The 21,286-nt window shown below is 45.5% G+C and overlaps 1 protein-coding gene across 2 annotated transcripts; it reads left to right on the forward strand.

The window, feature by feature from the left end:
* Window positions 1–13,463: 13,463 nt before the first annotated feature.
* Window positions 13,464–20,222, forward strand: ZNF706 (zinc finger protein 706). 2 transcript variants are annotated; one of them, XM_048940092.1, is made up of 4 exons: window positions 13,464–13,591; window positions 16,272–16,408; window positions 17,036–17,180; window positions 17,759–20,222. In XM_048940092.1, the coding sequence occupies exons 2-3, from the start codon at window positions 16,274–16,276 to the stop codon at window positions 17,129–17,131; spliced, it is 231 nt and encodes a 76-aa protein (XP_048796049.1). In that variant the 5' UTR covers window positions 13,464–13,591; window positions 16,272–16,273; the 3' UTR covers window positions 17,132–17,180; window positions 17,759–20,222. The 2 variants fall into 2 exon arrangements, with proteins under 2 accessions (XP_048796049.1, XP_048796048.1); XM_048940091.1 differs by having other exon boundaries at window positions 17,036–17,143.
* The last annotated feature ends 1,064 nt before the right edge of the window (window positions 20,223–21,286 follow it).

Consider the following 21,286-nt stretch of genomic DNA (forward strand, 5'->3'; position numbering starts at 1 on the left):
GCTGTGCAGAAAGACTGCTTTGTGAAGCTTAATGAGGTATTTATTCTACATTTGATCTCTCCATTTAAAGCTTAGTGACAGCCCTAGAAAGTTCTGGTTCTCAGAAATCAGTATTTTTTTGTAAGAGAAAAACGGAGCCCTCAGCTAATCCATGCTCCATGAAAAGGAGCACTATGTCAGTTCGTGTTACCAGGCAGCTCCCTTCCCTGTGAGTCACACACTCTTAGGTATTCCTCAAGGCCTTCTGCTCACTACTGTCATCCTTCCTGCTGCTCCCTTTCAGGCTTCTCTCCTCCTTGACACCATGTGAGGACACACAGAGCACACCAGGAGGCCCTCTGGCGCCTTCAGGAAAGGTCTCCTTGCAGTGAAGGCACTTTCCCATTTGGTTGGCAGTTTCTACCAGAGACACTCTCAAGCTGTCTGCATGGCTGCTGTTGGTCCGATCCGATGGCCAGGTTCCCACCTCCTCCAGCACACAGCTTTGGGCTTGGAACAAAGAGAGAAGGCCAAGAAACTCAAGAGAAAAGAAGGTCACTGAGCCCCGCGGCTGCTCCTCATGCCACCACTGCCATGGCCAAATGCTTGGGTGCGCCTGTGGAAACACTCCTCTCTGGGCCATGCAGTTCTGGAGGAGGCAAAGTAAATGGGTCACAGGGAGGTGCCAGCTGCCATTCCTTGCATGTCAGCAGAGAATGTTACGTCCGTTCTGTGAGCTTTACATAATCATTTCTGTAAAGAGGGAAACAGCTATATGTGTGATGCATTTTAAGGTTTTAACAAATCGTTCACCAAGGAGTTTATCTGAACAGTAAGGATTTTTGCGTGAGCTGTGAATATATAAATATAAATGATTACATAATAATAAAAATACTGGAGCTAGTCTGATTTAAAGCTCTTTCTAACATACTCTAAATGGTTGTGTTCAGAATTACCAGAAGACCATGAGGTTTCCTGCAGAAATCTGCTCCACTCTTGGAAAAATAAATAGACAAATGAACTCTTCTCCTAACTATCTTCTGTTGTTGTCCTACCCTGTTAGCAACATTTCCTTCAGCCGTATCATTTTGAGCTTCTATAACCTACAGTATCACAGAATCTTAGGTGTTGGAGGGGATCTCTGGAGCCCAACCCCTGCTACAGCAGCTCCCTGCAGCAGTCACACAGGAAAGCATCCAGGTGGGTCTTGAATTTATCCAGAGAAGGAGACTCCACAGCCTCTGTGTGCAGCCTGCTCCAGCGCTGTCACCTTCACAGTAAAGTTCTTTCTTCTGTTCTAATGGAACTTCCTGTGTTCCAGTTTGTTGTTGTTCTCCCTTGACCTCTTATTGGGCACTATTGAAAAGAGCCTGACCCCATTCACTTGACTCCTGCCCCTTAGATAGTTATAAGTATTGATGGGATCCTCTCTCAGCCTTTTCTCATACAGGAGATGCTCCAGGCTCCTCATCATCTTTGAGGCTGTCCGAGGAGCTCTCTCTAGAAGTTCCCTGTCTTTCTTGAACTGAGGAGTCTAGACATGGCCTCACCAGGGCAGACTAGAGGGAGAGCATCATCTCCCTCAATCTACTGGCCACATTCTCTTACCTCTCTTCTTCCTCATCCCTTTCTTCAGCCTGTCTGTAGCTACAGACTGTCTCATAATGCTATATCCTCTGTTCTTCCCAGAGCAGAGGGTCAGATGACAGCAGGAGCTGGCCCACAAATGCACAACTGAGGTCCTGCTGTGGTCAGGAAGTAAGCTTCTGGGGCATGAGTACTGTGCAGAGGGAAGCTGGCATCTTTCCTTCCAGCAAGGTTTCTGCTGCTTAGTTTGCACTTTTGCTTTGGGCTGCGAGGTAAAGTTTTCCTTAAGAAGAGGAGTTTGGATAATTCTTGAGCCCTTCACCTTGAAGAGAAGGGTCCTGTGGCCATAAGCCTTTGGTACAGGTGCCTACTTGCTATCTCAGATTAAGAGAGTAGTGTTCTTTTTGCAGGTCTCATGTATAGCGAATAAATCCAAACTAAAAAAAATAAATATACAACAAAACCAGTAGTACCAGAGAAATCTTTAATCTTCTGTTGCAAAATGTTAAGTCATTCGAGATGTTATCACTGCTCCGAGAGGTTCCTCTGGTTATGATGCTCTGACGCAGGGATGGGAAACACCTTTGGGAAGGGCCAGGACATGCCCAGCAGTGGTGGTGCGTCACATTTCCTGTTATCTTGGGATCTTTCATTATATGTGACGGGAAAGCAGTGCATGCCCTTGCTGTGGCTGCAGCCTGCGAATCAGTGGGAGGAAACGGGCGGCATTGGGGCCGGGGCTGCGCTGCTCTGTGCTACTCCTGGGGGCTTACATGGGGAAAGCAAAAAGCAAAGCAGATGGAGAATAGAAGCATGTTCAGCTTTCATGTAAGAACTTTCCTAAAAAGGAGAGGGTAAGCTGTCAAGGGGGTTATTTTTATACATCAAAAATAATCAAGAGAAGTGTGGAAAATAAAGTGCATATGTAAGCTAATTTTCAGCACTACGTATTTCAAGGAGGTAAGGCAAATAATAGCAATCTCTTCATGATGTCTGCCAAGAAGATGCCCACAGACAGCTCTGTTGCAATGCAGATTGGCACTTGATCAAACCAGCTCTCCCCCAAACCCTCCCAACCTGCATGTTTATTGAGCTGCTATAAATCCAGAGGGGATTGCTTAAAAAAATTGAGCTTGTTCAGCTCTTCTGGCTAATGCATATTAATATCTTGAAGGAAAGCAATACATTATTTATTCTGGAATCAGTGATCATCCTCTCAAGCTGCAGAAAAACTTTGCTGGTTTGCAGTGAGGTTTCTGGGGAAGTCCCAGCACACAATGCACCCAGGCAGGCAGCACCCTGGGCACCCTTATAGCCATGCACCTAGAGGGGCTAATTCCTGGCAGAGCTGTTCCTCATGTAAAGCAATCTTATATATATATACCAAGTTTCCTGGATACCCTTTTGCTGAGACTTGCAGCGTGCCCCACCTCTGCTAGGATTGAAAGGAAGATCCTGCAAGCACCCAGTTTCACCTTCCTTATATTACAAACTTGTGCTCACAAAGGACTTTAAATCGCAACTGTAAGATACTACTTTGCCCAGTTTGATAGCTCAGCAATACGGCATTTCTATTAGTTTGTTGGCAAAAGAAACAAAGAAAGAGGAAGAATGATCACAGAGTCACAGAATCACAGAATTATAGAATCACAGAATGACAGAATGGGTTGGAAGGGAGCTCAAAGAGCATGAATCTCCAACCCCCCCTGCCACATGCAGGACCACCAACCTCCCTGTTTAATACTAGACCAGGCTGCACAGGGCCCCATCCAATCTGGCCTTGAACACCTCCAGGGATGGGGCATCCACAACCTCTCTGGGCAGCCTGTTCCAGCACCTCACCACTCTCATAGTAAAGAACTTCCCCCTGACATACAACCTAAATCTTCCCTCTCTCAGCTTAAAACCATTTCCCCTTGTCCTGCTGCTATCTTCCCTTTCAAAGAGTTGACTCCCCTCCTGTTTGTAGGCTCCCTTTAGGTACTGAAATGCTGCAGTGAGGTCACCCCACAGCCTTCTTTTCTCCAGGCTGAACAAGCCCAGCTCCCTCAGCCTGTCTTTGTAGGGGAGGTGCTCCAGCCCCCTGATCATCTTTGTGGCTCTCCTCTGGACCCTCTCCAACAGGGAGAGGTGAGGAAGGGTGAAAGGCAACATGAGCACCAGACTTAGTGTATGTCTGCAGCCTGCACAGCTCAACTGTGCCCCAAAGGTAAATGTGTGATTGGAGCTCATGCTGATACACCCAAGTGCAACACACAACATCTGAGCAAAGCTGCTTGTATTGCCTGCCCCTGCTTCTGCACGCCACATCACATTTCTCAGATAACAGTGAGTGAGGTCAGCTTGGACCATCTTTATTGGAGATCTTAATTAACTCCTGTGCAACACGTTCTGCCTTGCCACCAGCTGGGCTTGCTGCAATCACTCATGGAGCTTTGCTGTCCAGTGGCAGAGCTGCCCCTGCTCTGCCTGCACAACCTATGCTTCAGGACAGGGTTCCCTTCACTATGGGGCTGTTGTGTTCTTTCTGCTCTGTATTCCCTTTGATAAATTTCCATAAAGCTGCCTCCAGTAGCCTGGTGCCACCTCCTCCGGAACCGGAGGTGCTACTCCCTAACCCAGTGCAAGCATCAAGCCCCCACCACTGGAAAATGTTCCTGCTCCTGGGTAGAGTCTTGGTTTCTTCTGCCTTTGGAAACCGTAAGTCCTTCCTAGTGGTGCTTTTTTATCTCTGCACAGCACGGTACATTTATAGCAGCACCGCATAATTAACAGTTGCTCTTATTTGCTGATGACAGATATCTGCTCCGATCCTCATTTGTTTCTCTCATGCTGCAGTTTTGGGCTAATGCAGATATTGCCAACAAAAAGATGATTGAGAGTTCATTGGCACATAAGAGTTTCTTTGGTTTTATTTCTCTTAGTTATAAAAAAACCAAAACCTTACCCCTAAATGCTAAAAAGTGGTTAAGCAGCAGAGTTTAGAATGCTTGATTTCCCTTGCACTTACAGTGGGATTCTCTGGTATCGGGCAAGACACATCTGAGGAAACCAGCTGACCTTGGCCAGCCTAGTGCTGCCAACAGAACATAACTGCTCATACAGGAGACCTGCCAATGAAGTCCAAGTAGCTGTGACAACATTGTGTACGGAACAGAAAAGTTAAGATAAAGCAAAGTATGTAAAGCCCAGTGAGATCTAAAGCTGAAGCCGAGCTCTCCCATGCCCGTGGCAGACATGTTGCTATGCTGGTCAGGCCCCCATAGCAAGGACAAGCCACTGGGGCCACGCTTCTCCTGAGGGGAGAGCCCTCCCAACACCACCATCATCTTAACTACCGCCTGTACCTGATGGCAGCAGGGAAGGACTCAGAGCTGCTCCCAAGTTAGTGAGATTGCATGGGCTGGGCCAATGCACTGCAGCGGCAATGCCAGTAGATGTGCTCAGAATAAATTGGACTTTATAACTTCAATCAAAGCCAAAGAGCAAGGCTGATCTCCAGAACAGCAGCTAGCAGACCCCAAAGGGAGGCTAGCAGAAAAGCTCAGTCATCAGCGTCCGAGAGCTGTTACACGTCCTTTGGATGAGGAGCTCAGGGACCGGGTACTGCATTCTTGTGTGGTGTACAAGCTGCAGATGAACGACTGCAGCTCTTTTAAATTCACCTGTGGGCCCTTTGGAAAGAGTCAAACAGAAGCAGCAACATTCAGTGCAGCAGAGCTGGGCTCCTTCCAGTATTTCTGTCTAGCAGAAATGGAGATAAATGGAGAGCAGACCCCAACAGGCCAAGTACAGCTGTTGTCTGAGCGCTTGCCCTGCACCTGATGCTAATGGAGCTGTGTGCGTCAGTGGAATGTGGCCCACAGCATTGCATGGGATTATCTCCTTTTAGAAGCCTGGTGAGCAAATCAAAGGTCAGAAATTCCCAGTCCCACCTTCCTTAGATGTTAAGGAATTATGTTATTCATAGCTGGCATTATCTTCCATAATACATCTGTCATTATTCAGACTGAGGCTGGCCAAGGCCACACTGTGATGTGTGTCCTCCAGCCACTGCCTGCCCCATTCAAAGCCAGCTCTTGAAGGGCAGCAGTGGGGATGTTATTGGAGATCAACTCCCCAGAGAGGCCTGGGTTTAACTCTTCCAGGCTCTGCCACGTCTCCAGTAAAGGCCTTAATGACAGGCTGGAACATGTCACTCACACCAGGATTGTCCAACCTGGTGTCAGCCCTTTTTTTGAAGACTATAAAATGTTTTTTTATGGTTACCGGATACTTTGGGGGAATTAGTGGCACTGTGTTGCATATCCTTTCTGTGGTCCTTCCACCACAGTGTAACAGAACAGCTGTTTTCTTCCTTTGGGGTCTGAGTAATGGGATCTTCAGTCCTTGTCTGGAAACCACCTGACACTTTTTGGTCAGAGGGGCCACAACACAACAGTGCCGGGACAATAACCTTAGTGCCACAATCTGCTGTCCCCTTGTCACAAGAGCTGCAGGTATGTGGGAACAACTGGGCTTTCTCCCATGCAGTCAAGTTGGATCATTTCTGCTCCAGTAAATCCCACCTAAAACACTTCAGGATTCACTAACATTAGATGAGACACGACATGCCAGTATGCTAGCAGGTTTAATATCCTCTTGTCATCATGCTTTGACCTAACTGCTAGAAATAAATATTTTGCTCCAAGAAAGCTGTTGGTCGACGTGCTCACAGTTTTCTACCACCCCAACCCTTTTGCCCAGGGCAAGATGATGATGTGTTGGGTCTCTGTGTTACATAGCATGTCCCAGATGGACTGAGCACATCTAACACTGCCACTGAGATATAAGAGTGGAGCTGTCCCACGGCTGAGGGCAGGTGATCCAATGGGATCAAAAAACAGGTAATGGTGAGCCTGGCAACCGTGCCCTTTGCTGACTCCTCAGAGTTGTCCTGTAATTCTTCCCACATTCAGAAGGAGTTGACAAAAGTCTTTTCTCTTGCCTGTGCTGAGTAAGCTATACATGAAGGTAGCTCCTTCTACCTCCCCCTATTTCCCAAGACAAACATTTCCACCTTCTTTACAGCCAGGTGTGGCAAAAAACCACCTCCAGTGCTGAGCCAGCAGGGCTGTGTTCCTTCCCTTATCACCACTGTTTGCCCAAGAGCCTCACCTCGAGCAAGGAGAGCTGCAGGCCTCCAGCTGCTCTGAGCACAAGGGTCATTGCCTGGCCCAGGCTACGGTCTAATGAATGGAGTTTAAAGCTGCGCCAGGCTGCCAGGTTAGAGCAAGGGATTTGAGCTTCAGAGCTGCTACATCAGCCCAAGCCTGTGTTCTATGCACAGCCACATCAAGGTTCTGATGGAGGCTTTCAGGCTGAAGGAAGTGGTTAGCAAATATCTGGCTTTGGCTGTTACTTTGTGGAAACATTGCCTACCTGGGCATATGGTAAGAGGGATCCAAAGAAAGATTTGGTGGAAATCTCCAGGTCTTCTTGGCATAACTTAGTCAGGACAGAGGCTCCATCAGGACATCTGGGGACCACAAGACCTGGACCTGATGGCCATTGTGCAGGGCAGCATGTCTGCCCATATCGCACATGTCCATGGCACAGTCAGAAGGCTCTCTATTTGAAGAAATTGGTGGAAACCATGACAACAGACTGGGATCTGACATGGAATCTCAAATTAATTACAAATGGAAAGCCATCATAGGTGCCAGCCTTTGTACTGGAGCTGGTAACTGTTTGGAGCAAAGCACTACTGTGTTCAAGAAATGTTTAGATGTTGGGACATGGTTTAGTGGGGAAATATTGGTGATAGGTGGACATTTGGTCTAGATGATCTTGGAGGTCTTGTCCAACCTTGGTCATTCTATGCTTCTATTCATCGCTAGCTCAAGCTCTTCAGCTTATCAAAGAGGAAGGTAAAGAAAAGATTTGATAATGATCTTTACCTACATGATGAAAAGATTTCTCACATCAAAGAACTCTTTATGGTATCAGAGAAGAACACAGAAGCAACGGGCCTGGGAGATTATTTACAGTTTAAATTTATCTTACTTAAAGGTGCATGTTTTAAAATAGGGAGCAGCTGAAGTGAGCAAGGGCTTGGGCTGTGCTGGCAGCTCTCACTGTGAGCTTTGCACAGCTGTGCATGCCAGGACACAGGAGACAGCGTCGGCAAGTGCCCAGGACAGCTGCTGTGGCAAAGGGTACAACAGAGGCATGGGAGCAGGGAGGCTCATGTGAAAGACAGCAGGGGCTGCAGCCTTGGCTTGGGGATGTGGAGAGTGCAGAAGGCAGGCACTGGGCTTGTACCTCTGGCTGAGCATGGATAGGATCAGGCCTTTGTTTTCTAACTTGGTCTTTTTGCCTATGGCAACAATGTAAAAGACGTTTCCCTACTGGAACTGACATGTAAGCCTCCATTTCAGGCATTTCCAGTTCAGTTCATTATAGTCTTTCAGCCAAGTTGTAAGAGCACAATCTTTCAAATTAGTTTCACAGATCAGCAGTCCTTAGAGTCTTGATTTTTTTATTTTACTTTTTAAATCAAGTAGCTTAAATGAAACATTTAAATTGTTATAGCTTAATACATACCACTGTATGAAGTCTGTACCTAATGATACCGCATAACCAGCTCTTGCTTCTTTTCAGCTTTGAGACTCTCCTCTAAGTGTTATTCTCTCTTGCCTGACTAGAGATATGTGCTGAGGGTTTTCACAGAAGCATAATTCATTCTCTTTGGTTTTCTCCTGCAGTTTCTAAGCAGAAGCCAGGCTAAAGGACAGAGTGAAATAGCAGCCCTTTGCCTGTGCTGTTCAACACCCGCCATTAGGGAGGAAAAGGGATTTCCGTTCCTCCCTCCCATGGCACTCTGAGTGTCTTAAGAGTAAGCTTAAATCTACTGGGACATGACCGTGGGCTTCCTCTATCCACATAAGCTCAGCACCAGTAATTCTGACTCCACCTCACTGCCCTGCAAGTAATATGTTCAGCCTCTGCAAAGCTGTATGTAGCCTTTTGTACTACTGGCTGCTTCTAGACGTGTTTTCTGCTCTGTATTTTCATAGCACATTGCTCTGCTGCTGCACTGTGTGCACTCTGGGATCTTTTGCAAAAAGCAATGGGATCCAGTCAACTGATGTAAACCAAATAATTCCCATGATTTCTCTTTCCAGGTCCCATTTCTCCACCAGTGTTTGTGAGCTAGACCTCAGTATGTACCAAGTGGTCAGCAGCTGGCAGGAAGCACCAGCAATCACAGCAATCCTCACAGCTCAGTTTGCAGCAGGCTCTTTGGATTCCTGCCTGTCAGTCATACACGGACTTCAGAGTGCAGTTAATAGGGTATTTAAGAAGGAAAAAGTTGAAATCTGACAGATGTTTTTCACTGAGCTCTTCCTGAAGCAACAGACTGCTGGGGCCGAGCCAGTGCTGCAGACCTGGGAAAACCTGCAGCATGTAGTGCTTTTGGATGTCCAAGGCTGCTTCCTTCCAGGGGGCATGTCCTGCAGCACAGCCCATTCTTGAATGCATGTCCTAGTGCTCATTCTGGGATGTGTCCTTGGCCTCTGCATCCCTGAGTGCAAGATTTCACACACTATTTGGACAGCAGGAAGAGCTTCCCACTCCTCCCAAGATGCAAGAATGAAATCTGCTCATAGATAACTGAAAGGCAGAGGGAGAGGCATCTCCAGGATGTGCAGCGGCTCAGAAGGACAAACAGAGAGATGCACCACCCTCCTCGAGGCTAGAGGCGAGCTGTGAACAAGGCTGGCACATTTGTAAGAGGTTTTAATTACAATTGCTGCACATTTTATTATGCATGTGGCACAGTGTGAGGATGTTTCATACAGGCATTAAAATGCATCTTTAGGACACAAGGGAAACATTATTTTTACTGAAAAATCTACAGATACATTGGCTTTCACGATAAGGCAAGGATCTCAGCATGTATAAGACTCAAAAGCATGAATGGAGGGCACGTGCAAAATGGAAATGAATGCATGAGATTAATCTGCGTGCATTTGAAAATAGTAACAGTACATAATGCTGTGCACAGCTAAAATCTATTTTAAACTGTTTATATAGTACAGAAGTGTATGTTCTCAAGGCCTCCAGTTTGTCTGTGTGGGTTGGTCAAAAAAGTTATGACATGCTGAGAAAGCATTTGCGCCTTGTATTCCTTTTTTTTTTTTCCTTAAGCAGAAAAAATGTGGGCTTAAAAGAGGAGGACCTGCAAAATGCTGAGAGGCCATAAGACAGTTGTTGCCTATGCTCTCCAGGACATGCATCAGCCTCGCCAACCTTTGAGCAACTGGATCTCAAAGCTACTGACCGCCTCCCTCTCTGTCATTCCTCGTGAGCTTTTTCACTTAAGCCTTCTCTTTTTCATCTCTCGGAGGATGTGGGCAGCTCCATGTCACATCCTTCCTTGGGCTTTTCTTCCCCTTTCAACAGAGATGAGTGTTACTGAAGCACCTTGATCAGCACACTGTGCACTGAAAAATAGCTAGTTCTGCAGAAACATGCAGAAAGAGGCGTATCTCCACATGCTTTAGAATATTTCTTTCTGCCCCATGTGTGTATTGTGATTTGGTATCATCTCATACTGGTGCAGAACTAAAAAACTAGGCAACCTAGTGAAAATGTAGTTTTAGGTCTCATGCTCTTTTGTATGTATCACAATAGCAATATTGGGCAAGCCCATGAGATGTCAACTTCCCAGCTGGAGAAAAGTAGCACATATCCATCGGAGGAACAGGAGTCAACATGGTGTCAGGTGGGTGTGAGCAGGAGGCATGAGAGCTGGAGATATGAGAGCTGGAGCAGTGGCTGTGAAGAATGCTCTTACAGGGAAAATAACGATGTACTAATGCATGTAGGAGAGAAAAATCTATATGGAAGAGAAAGGATAAGTGAGAAAAACACTATCCTACCAGAACCTTCAGCTATATTAAGACTGCTGCATTATCGTATCAAAAAGCTAACTGGGGAAGATTCCAGCCTGCCTGATGCTCTGCAGGCCACCATGTCACCTGGCCACGGATTCAGCAGCTCTGGCTCTGATCTACTTTTACACCAGCTTTGCATATCCTTCCTGAGAATACTGGCTTCAAACTGTAAGTCTTTCAACCTTTTGCTGCAGAACTAATCTCTTCTTTTTATGTTCCTGTTAACACTAGTCTGCATCCACAAAATTAGTGAAAACATACCCACCACTGACAGGCCTGGAGCATGTCCCCTTCTCTTTCCTTCACTTGTTAGGTGTGCCAGGGGTCATGGTCAGCACCAAAAGAAATTGCTTGATAGCCACATTCAAGATGCTGGCATGCATAGTCCCCACAAGCAAACACTAAAGGGCAGCCCTTGGCCACCAGCCAGCGACTGGATGCTGGGATGAGGTTTGATCAATGCAGCGCTGGATCAATAGCGAGCACGCAAGAAAGCAAGCAGCAAAATGATGTGGCAGGGAATGCCATTGAGAGGGCCTGGCAGATGCCAGCAGGAACTGATTCAGAAAGGAGATGCAGCCCCACCCATTCTGCCATAAGAAAATTTTTGTTGTCAAAATGGGTTTAATAACATCTGTCAAAATGTCAGGTGCTTTGTAGCAGGGAACTGTGCTGGGGACACCAGTCACTTTAAAGTGAGATAGCCCAGACTAACTAGCAACAAAAGTCAAGCGCCAACAAATTGCTGTTGAGCAGAACGGGTACTTTGATATAATGCCAGAAAGAGCATCTCTGCCCCTGAACAGAAAATGATGGAGATATAGAATTCAAAGAGATGCAAAATAAGTATGACAGCAACTAACAATAAAGACTACCGGACAAGAAAACAAATAAAATGATTAAGAAATAATCATACATAATTCCACCCTTTGTTCTTAAACTTACCTGTACACAAAAGAAGACTGCACTAAAAGATGTGGAATTTCTTATACTTCTGTGATATAAAGCTCTCTTACCATCATATTGTGAGTGACTCCAGCCCTTCTCATTCACTCCTTTTCAGCCTGCTGCTGTTCACCACACTGATGCTTAGCCTTAAATTAGAACATTATTTCTGATCAATCATGCCATCATAAAAAGTAAGACCTTCTTACTTACTTACTTACTAATCTTATTTGACTGTACTTGAGGGCTCCACAAGAACTAAAATGCCTGACCTATAGCAAAAGGAGCTGTTTCCTCTCCATATGACATCACCACACATTTCATTGGATTCTAACATCTGAAACATTTCTGTAAGGATTGGCTTGGACATAATGGTAAGCTCCTTGCATTTGGTCTACATTTAGCTACAGAGAGGCATTACTGATTTTTACTTTATTTTAATGCAAAATATCTGGTAAAATCCATGGGCTTTGAGAGTTTCTTTTAAGCTAAAAAAAAATAACAATCCTACAACAATTAAAGGAGCGCATAGAAAAACAGCAGAATATTTCTATTTATTTGCAAACATATCAATCTAAATTTTAACTTTCCTTCACGTACTCTGACTTGCTTTACCTCACATGGGAGTAGCACAAAGCACAGGAAGTCCAAAGCCAGATAATCTGCAATTACAACCATTTCATTCTGACACAGCTATGCAAAGCATCCCGCACACAGCCAGCTTTGCCTCTCCACCAGCTCACCATATCCGCCCCGCATCTCTCTGCTGCCCTGCATGTGTATGTGTACATATTCCCTTTGGTGTGATAAGTTGGCTTCACACAGTGAATAAACTGAAAAATCATTCAGAGCAAATGGGGAAATTTTCTTTTTTATCTTCATAACAAAAATGCCAACTATGGGGACTCATTCTTTTTTTTCCCCACAATGGGTTCAATTTCTTAATGGTCCCTTTACTAGAGTTTTAATTGTAGAACAATGTAGGAACCATGCTGCAGCGCAAAGGCAATAGACCAAGCAGCCAGAGGGAAAGTCGTGGTCCTCTGTGCTGCATGAAGGGCTCTTCTGCTGGCAGCAGCAGCAGAAGGTTCAGAGAACAGCTAGAACTCAGCAGTCAAGAAATCCACGTTATTTGAAATTCTCATCCAGCCAGGCATGCAGCAGTGCCCAGTGTGGGGACATGACCCTGGAGAGCAGTGTCCAGTACCAGTGCTGAGGTCAGCAGCAATCCTGAAGCAGCATCAGCCAGGAGAAGGGCCACTTGTTCACCTGGCAGTCCTCTTTCTGATGAGTACAAAACCATACTCTGAAAGCCACCTGCTTCCAAACTGCCCACCCCTCCCCACAGCCCCATAACCCAGCCAAGTACTGCTGCAGGGATTCTCTGGTGCTTCTCCTGTCTCTCAGAAGGAAGGGCACACACCAGTCTCCCAGCCTGACCTCTGTAATACGTCAACCCCTCTAACTCCTGTGCGCGCACATGGATGACACAGGAGCACTCCAAGGCTGCAGGCTTGCTGCCAAGCCACAGCAGCTGCCTTCAAGGAGCAGAAGCTGTGTGGGAGCAGGACGACGTACATCCTGTCCCTCCTGTTTCTTGCGGGCGTGCAATGAGGGAAGGCAGAGACTCTCGGCCCTCCTTTGGGACGCGTGATGTCAGCAGAAAGCCATGGCTCCTTCCCCAGCCCTGCTAGCACCTCAGCTCGTGTGACCCAGCATCCTCCCAGCCACCTCCCAACAGCCCTCCCCTGCGCAGCCCGCTTTGCACACAGCCCTGTACCCTTTCCAATTAAAGAGACCCGATCTTCCCTCCTCTCAGCCCGCTCTTTCAATCTAACTCCCCCACACTCAGCGCGGCCTCCTACCCTGCCCTCAAGCGCTCCTCCCACACCCTCCACGCCGCCCCTCCCACCTCAGCGCGGCTATTGATGCCGCACTGCCCGCGTTATGTAACGGCGCGGCGCGGCCATTGGCCGCCGAGGTCGGGCGGCGCGGGCGCTGAGGTGGGGCCGCGCATGCGCGCTGATCACTCCCTTCCTCCCTCCTCCTTCTCTCGGGCAGCGGTGGCGGCTGCAGCGGGGCCGCGCGGAGCCGTCTCCTCCCGCTCGCCAAGGCCCCCAGGCCGCGCTCCCAGCCGGGTGAGGGGAGCGGGGCCGGTCGGGATGCGGTGAGGCGGGGCCGGTCGACCGGCCTCAAGGGGACGGGGGTGGCCGCGGCCCGGACGCAGGCGCGGAGGCCTCCCCGCCTCGGGCCGCGCCGCCGGGCTCCGCGAGCGACGGGAGCGGGCTGCAGCCGTTTCCGCCGCCTTCCCGCGCTCCTAAGCGCTCTGGCCGAGGGGAGCCGTGAGGCGGCGCGCCGCGGCGCTGCGGGCGGGCCGGCCGGCTGGGCCCGGCGTTGCTCGGCGGGGCGGCGGAAGAGGCTGCGGCGCCGCGCTCAGGGCCCCGGAACCGCCCGCTCCGTCCGCGTATTACAGGGAGCGGCCCGCGCGGGGCACCGAGCGCCGCCGTCCCGCTGCCCGCAGCGCGTGCTCTCGTTCCGCGGCGCGTTGCTGTGCGTTCCCGGGCGCTCGTGCTGGTTTATTTCAGAGCAGTGGGTCGGCGTGTTGCGCTCCGGGAGGGTGTGCCTGGCAGCGGGAGCGGCGCCGCTCTGTGTGCTGCGGGCACGCTGACGGCTGCGGGTGTGCGCGGCTTCTGTTTTCGTTATCGAACTTCAGGATAGATTTTAGCCGCTTTGTTAGTGTGCTGATGGTTCGAGTAATCTCAGTTTTCCAGTAATTAAGTATTTATTTCACGTGTTCCAGCTTCACTAATGTAACTTGCAGCATTTAAATGGTGTTTTTCTGCTTGCAGGCATCGTAGGGAGGTTGGTATGTGTGAGCAGATGTTTTTGTTTGTGTTTCCTTGTTTGTGTCATAACTCGAAGCATCAGCTGTCTGATGCAGGGCTTGTGACCGAGCTGTTGCAACCTATGAGTTATGCTCTTTTCAAGGGACTGACATACAGAGTAACACACAAATGCTTTTTGGAAATTTCTGTCAGTAGCCCCTAAATTTTGAAGGATATCTATAATGCCAACAAAATAGAACCAAAATATATTCCATTGTTCCTTTTAGTGCGTGCAAAGTGATTGGCAATACCTCTACTTCTTTCCTTTTTTTTTTTTTTTCTTTTTTTTAATGTGGTTGTGATGTTCTTGTTGAGCCAAGCTGTACATGAAGGGAGTGAGGCCCTGGCCAGGATGTTTCAGAGCCACTGTAACATCTGCTGAAACTGAAACACAGGCTGGTATTTTCAGTTTAACTTACCGCTGCTTCTTATTGCCACGTGTATTTCTGTATGCTTGTTAATAAAACTGGTGTTTTCTTGTGTTCAGAGAGATTTGATTAGTCACGTAGAAGGATAATAGCTATGGAGTTACTTGGAGTTATGAATTTCTTTGGAGAAAGTGATGAGGAAAGGTGAGGGAGCACTGAAGCTGTAGTATGACTCTTCTCCAAAGGGCTGGGTAGTGGTGTTATACACCACAAAAAAAGGGGACCATGGCCTGGGTTTGCCATGGTTGCAAGCTGTTTTGGGTCAGGACTGTCCTGCTTGGAGTTGAACACCGTGATGTTTTGTGTCCAGGAACTTATGCAATGCTAGTGAATTTCCAGAAGCAGATGAAGTTTCAGAGAAGCTTCCATTTACAGGAGTTGTGCTGTGCTGGAGCTCAGCGTGCAGCAAGGTGAACAGCCCACTCAGTGGACGGCCTCAGTCCTTGTGGGAAGGACTGTGAGGCAGAGCAGTTGTGTCCATGCAGTGTGTTTTCCATCCGTGCAGTGTGTTCTCAGCAGCAGACGCAGTGCGTAGAGGGGTGATAACTAGTCAGCCGACCTGTTTATAGCATGTAGGCCTTAATAGTTGTTTTTGAAAATCAGACTTCAGTAGCTGTCCTGAGCTTTTCTGTGAGCCCCACAGCTGGATTAGGCATGGGACATGAGGGACTGTAGGGAAGATAATAGCTGGAAGTGGGCTGCTGCCTTACGTAACCACAGTCTGAATTCTGTTCTGTTGGTGCGCCCGAATCCTGCCTGGCGTCTGCTCTGGGGGTGGGCTGTGAGCTGAGCTGGGTGTCCTTGTGGGCTGTGTGCAGGTGGAGTGCTCCTGCTGCAGAATATGCTGCTCTGCTTCTCTGTGAAATAAGGTTTTTGTGCCTTGTTTCTGTTCGTGGTGGACCTTCTAATGGCAGGTGGCGGTGGTGTCAGCTTCCTTTGTGCTTCTGGGTCAAGTAGAATAGTGGCTTCTGGTAGAGGCAGCTTTATGTCCTTTCAAGAAATATGCAGGCATGCCTGTAAAATCAGCTGAAAATTGCAAAGGTGGCCACCTCTAAAAGCATCCTTTGATAAAGAAGGATGCTGCATCATTCTTACCATTCCTGACTCCAAAGCTGATTATAAACAGGTACACCAGAAGACAGCGATACAGCTTGGGGAACAGTGATAATTTCCTTTTCTTGAAACCTATTCCAAGTTCCAGAAATAAGAATTGAGTATCTCTGTTAAACAGTGTTCAAATGTACATGTTGAAGCGTTTTTAAAGGAAGAAGCCTTAGAATGGACTAGAGAACTATTGTGTCTCTTCAGAAAGCTACTGAAACCAGAGGGTCTCCATGAAGTAAGGAGCTTGAACAGATGTCTGTTGTGTATGAATTATGGGAGTCGTGGGTCAGAGCGCAGGGGCAGAGCACATGACTACTTACATTCATAGTTACAACTTCTGAGTCAGCTAGCAGCACTAGTTTCTCACACTTGCAGACTAAATGTCTTCTTTCTGTTTGTAGATATGGCTCGTGGACAGCAGAAGATTCAGTCGCAGCAGAAAAATGCCAAAAAGCAAGCTGAGCAAAAAAAGAAGCAAGGGCATGATCAGAAGGCTGCAGCCAAGGCTGCCTTGATATATACCTGCACTGTCTGTAGGGTAAGAGAAAGTGAAGATAAAGTATTACTGTACACAGATGTGTCTCTAGTAATTGAGATATGAGAAATTGTGAGAGGCCGTGTACTGATCTGTTTCAGGTAGTTTTCTTGTCTTTTGAATTGCAAGGGTCAGTGGGCACTGTTAGTATGCTGTGTCTAAAGTGTAGGAGGTTTGAGAATGCTTCGTGATCAACCTCTAGATAGACCAGTTCCATCATACAGAAAAGATCTTTCTGTCTTAACATCCGTGGTTATCAATGTTAATGAAGAGAGGGAAAAGTGATATTATGTGGTGCCAGAAGTTTTAATGCAAGTTCAATATACACCAGCTTCTGTTAGAACAGATGTTTTAACAGGAAATCAGAAATTACAGCACTGTTTGGGTTATACTTCCCTTCTGGCTGTTTTTCCTGTGCATGTGCTCATTTTGGAGCTGAAGGATTAATTTGTCATTTTCACTTAAATGGTCAGTTTTAGGATTGATTAGGATGGATTTGTCACTTCGAGTGTCTTAATCAGGGTTCCAAATTAGGTTCACAAGTAAAATAAAACATGGGAGGATAACAGGTTTTGTACTATCGTGTAGCTCTTGTACTGCACTTTAAGTTAAATGTTTCTCTTTAATCAGACACAAATGCCGGATCCCAAGACCTTCAAACAGCACTTTGAAAGCAAACATCCTAAGACTCCACTTCCTCCAGAACTGGCTGATGTTCAGGCATAAAGATATCTACAGGTCATTACTTTTATCAGATAATCATTTAAAAATTAAGGTATATTATCACTTGTTTGTTTGTTTTTTTTTTCCTCACTCGGACTTGAAAGATGCTTTATTTTTTTAATATAGAAATTAAGTATAGGTTAAATTTATGCCGTTCTTACATGGTTGAAATGGTTGTCATTGCATGCAAGATCTTTTGAAAGGAGGTATTAACATTATTTGAAATGGTCGTCCTTAGAGATATAGGAATACTTTATTCTTCAGTTACTGCTTTGAAATGTTAGCTTCCACAGTTCTTGCTTGGAACAAAATATTTATGATAAATGTGCCTGTTGTTAGAAACCATGTAATGAAAGCAGAATTGTTTAGTGCGTTTCTAATGATTCAGCCTTTTTGTTCCTGAAGTTATGCAAGTGAATGCGGGGTTTTTTCTGCATTCAGATACAAGATTGAACCTCTATTTTCTCTCTAGAAGGTTTCTTAACAGCCAGTTGTTAGATTGTAACTGAAACAAGTTACAATTAAAGGCTGGAATAAGGTGAAAAACAGAGTTGTGGTATTTCTTTCACTCTAAGGTAAACAGCATTGTGTAACAGTTCAGCTTAACTGAGTTATTCTTATTTTTTATAGGTGAAATCATGGCACCTATTGACTCTTCTACTGTCAGACCTTACATAACAAACCTGCAGCTGCTTTTCTAAAACTGTTGATCAGCAAAAATGAAGGGGCTACAGAAACATTCATATTTTTATGCTGTTCCCTCTTGGGCTTCATGCAAAGACAATTGTGGAAATGTACAGTTGTGCCCTCTTTGGAAATCCTGAAAAATCAGTCCATACTTGTTATAAAAACAAAAAATTTTTTACAATTGTAATTATATTGATGTTCATATTGTGTAAAATAACTCATTTAATAAAGTAGTACTTTGATTTTACAATATCACAGATTAAATGCTTGTAGAAGTTCTGTTTTAACTTTCTGCATTATCTGCCTTATAAAACAATAAAAGACAAAGTGGAATCTTCCCCATCCTGCTAAAACACGAGCAGTATCATTCCACTGAAAGTAATGTACATTACAGTAAATTAATTTTAACGCGAGAGGGAAGCTGCTCAGATTGACTGTTTGGTGTGGTGCCTGCTTGAGCTCAGTCACTAATGTTCCAGTTACTGACTCAAGGGGCACAGCAAGCTCCCGAGAGGCTGCAATAGTATTGTGAGACTTTGTTCTACGGTTTTGTCCTGTGTATTGGAGTCAATTTCTACAAGCCATTTCAAATGGGATTCCTGTGCTGTGAGGGCTTGAGCTAGTTCCCTAGAGTCTTGCACTGGAGAGACTCTGGTGATCCCTAATAGTTGGTAGTTGGCCGAGGAAGCTGGGAGGTGGTAAAGTTTAATGCTTTTGTGTATGCTGGCTTAAAAGATGCTCGCAAATATTAGTTTAAAAACAATTCTGCTCTTAGTTGAAAATTTAATTTGAGAAGAGTGCTGAAGTTACTCGAGCAGTCAGCCACAAGTGTTCACTCACAAATGCATCTGGTTATTTTAGTAGCAGCTCTTGAAGAAATACATAAAATAGCCAGCCATTAATAACCTTTCTTTGCAACGAGCCTAAAATAAGCCTGTTGGAAAAGAGCCGAAATAACTGAAATGATATGGCTAGCTTAAGAAATTGCATGTGATTAAAGATGCATTGACAAGAAAAAGCTGGATAATAGCTCTCCGGCCAAGAGCATTTGAGAAGCTAAACATAATTAGCCTTTAAGTGTTCTGGGCTCAGTTCTAATCCCAGATGTACGGTGCAGAAGTAGTGGAAAAACATCAGATTTGTTCTGGAGGATCTGCTATACAAAAAAAACCAACCTATCTTTGGCATTTGGAGGGGGCTTATTTAAGAGCTATCATCTGGAACTCACAGTAAGAAGCACCACTAGAATTGCTGTGATTTATTGCCGTTACAAGAGATGTAAAAACTCTGGCAGTCCGAGTAACCCTTGCTACACAGCAGGACTGTACATCTGACCTTCACATGGCTTCCTAAAGTCTAGGACCATAGTCTCAAAGACTCATTCACTTAAAAGAATGCACTTGGTATTTTATTATATAAAGTCAAAGCCTTTGTCTTCGTCCACTCATTTGCTTTTTAATGAACTACTTCTGTGAGACTAGCTTCCTGTCCTCTTTGCTGTGACAGTTTCTGTGTAAATACTTATTTTGACATGAAGTTTCTCTGTATTATAGTCACTCCAGGCTAACCTGAATACCACTTTTATAATGTTGTTCTCCTCTGCGAGTAATCCACTACTGCACTTGTACACCTGACATCAGAATGTAACCCTTCATTTGATTTTCTTTGTTGTTATCAATAAGTATATCCTGACAAACTGGTTCCCACAGAGTAAGAGATCTGCTGTATGGAGGAGAGGTACTTTAATGTTCTGATGCTGTAGTCTGTCTGAAATACACCAAGTGCAAATGGATACAAATGTTTCTTGCACTGTTTGGTAATCGGTAATCTGCTTTTACTCTGGAAAATGTTCTGGGATGTATCCCTATAGTTTCATCTTGAGGTGAAGTATATGTTCTGTTCTTTCAATTCAAATTGTGTAGCATTAAATAAAAGGATTTTGTTTTATAAGCACACTCAATTAATGAGCGTTCAAAAGCTGGAAAGTTGCATCAGTAGCAAGATGGTGAAGTTAGAATTGTATTTTCAAGCCTGTATGATGCTCAATTAGAAAACACCTTATGAAGTAATGTTTTTTCTGTGTAGCTTCTAGAAGGCAAGAGCAATCCTCAGTCATTAGGACCCCTCGTTACAGTAGCTGCAGTCTCAAATACAGGAACAAGTGAAATCTACAACTGAACTGTTTTAAAGGCTTTATGAGTGTAGTGGGGATGCTCTACTAAATGAGGGAATAGTTCTTATTTAGGATATCTGTGATATTCTTTTTACCTAAAAAATCAGAGGAAGGACTAGGAGCCCTTCACCTTTTCCTGATCTGAAGAATGACACCCTGTTATCTGGCTAAAGACACAGTTGTGCATTGTAATGTGTCTGATTAAAGATAATAAAAATGAAATGTAAAATGTCATATTTTCTGCCTGCTTTTAAAAACAAGTATTACTGCACTTAAAAATTAATGGTGTAGCTTTGGACAGTCCTGGGGCTTGAAGCCATCTAACTTTAAAAGAGAAAAATCGGCATGGAAGATTTCCCACGTTCCCATGAGAAAGATCCATCTTTGTGTAGTGACAGTTTTTAGGTGAAGTATTGGTGTGGATATCAGCTGTTGTGGGTTCTTGTGGAACAACGTTAAGAAATGATTGGGGATTTTCAAAGCCTGCATCTCTTTTGGGAATCTCTGAATTGCATCTGAAATCAAATTTCAGCAGGGCTTCAAATGTTTGTAAAAAATTCTGTCTATTCTCAGAGAATGTGTTAGCATCTGTAGTTGCAGTGAGGTCGTCTCAGGGTCTCGCAGTGATCAGTATCAGCAGTTTTGCATTTTGCATTGCCTGGACTTACAGAGGTAACGCAGAGGTACAGACACTCAGATTTAGCCTCTCTAAGAGATTCAAGTTTCTTGCTGTCAAAATGCTGTGTGAAAACTCTGAAATAGAAGTGGAAGGCGGTTGCTATGTATCCTTGAGGAAAGAGCTGGCTTTCTGCAGTGCTCTTGGAACGCCCCTGGGGTCTGTCCCCTGTGGTTATCTGCTGTTAAGCTGAAAACACTTCGGCTCAAGTAAAGCTAATGACCAGGGGCTGTTTGCAAACCGCGTAGTAATGAAGGAATTTGTAGCATTTCTGTAAACTGTGTTGAAGTATTCTCCTGTCTTGATAAAATGAGGTAATGGATAGAATTTCTTTTATTATTGGACACCAATGGGCTTCAGATCTGTTTTGTTTCCTGTTTTCACTGAAGAAACATGGGGGGTATCTTGCTTTCCTAAAAGGATAGTCTGCCTGAAGGCTGACCAGTGAGGTCAGTCAGAATTCACAAAGGCCAGCTTGTATTTCTGTCTGCTCAGCCCTGTTCTGCTGTATGTAATACTGGGGCCTTGATTTACCTATTTAGAACCTGGCAGGTTTTGTAGTGGACTTCAAATTCAGCCCCAAAAATCAGCTTTGAATGTGTATGCAGTGTGTGATCTTCCA

This window comes from Lagopus muta, chromosome 3 (assembly GCF_023343835.1).
Source record: "Lagopus muta isolate bLagMut1 chromosome 3, bLagMut1 primary, whole genome shotgun sequence".
Classification (NCBI taxonomy): Eukaryota; Metazoa; Chordata; class Aves; order Galliformes; family Phasianidae; genus Lagopus; species Lagopus muta.

Excerpts from the sequence above, each read along its gene's own strand:
- ZNF706 (XM_048940092.1), top strand. The coding sequence starts at position 16,274 with ATGGCTCGTGGACAGCAGAAGATTCAGTCGCAGCAGAAAAATGCCAAA. Across the intron at positions 16,409-17,035 it reads ATACCTGCACTGTCTGTAGG|ACACAAATGCCGGATCCCAA; the intron begins GTAAGAGAAAGT and ends CTCTTTAATCAG.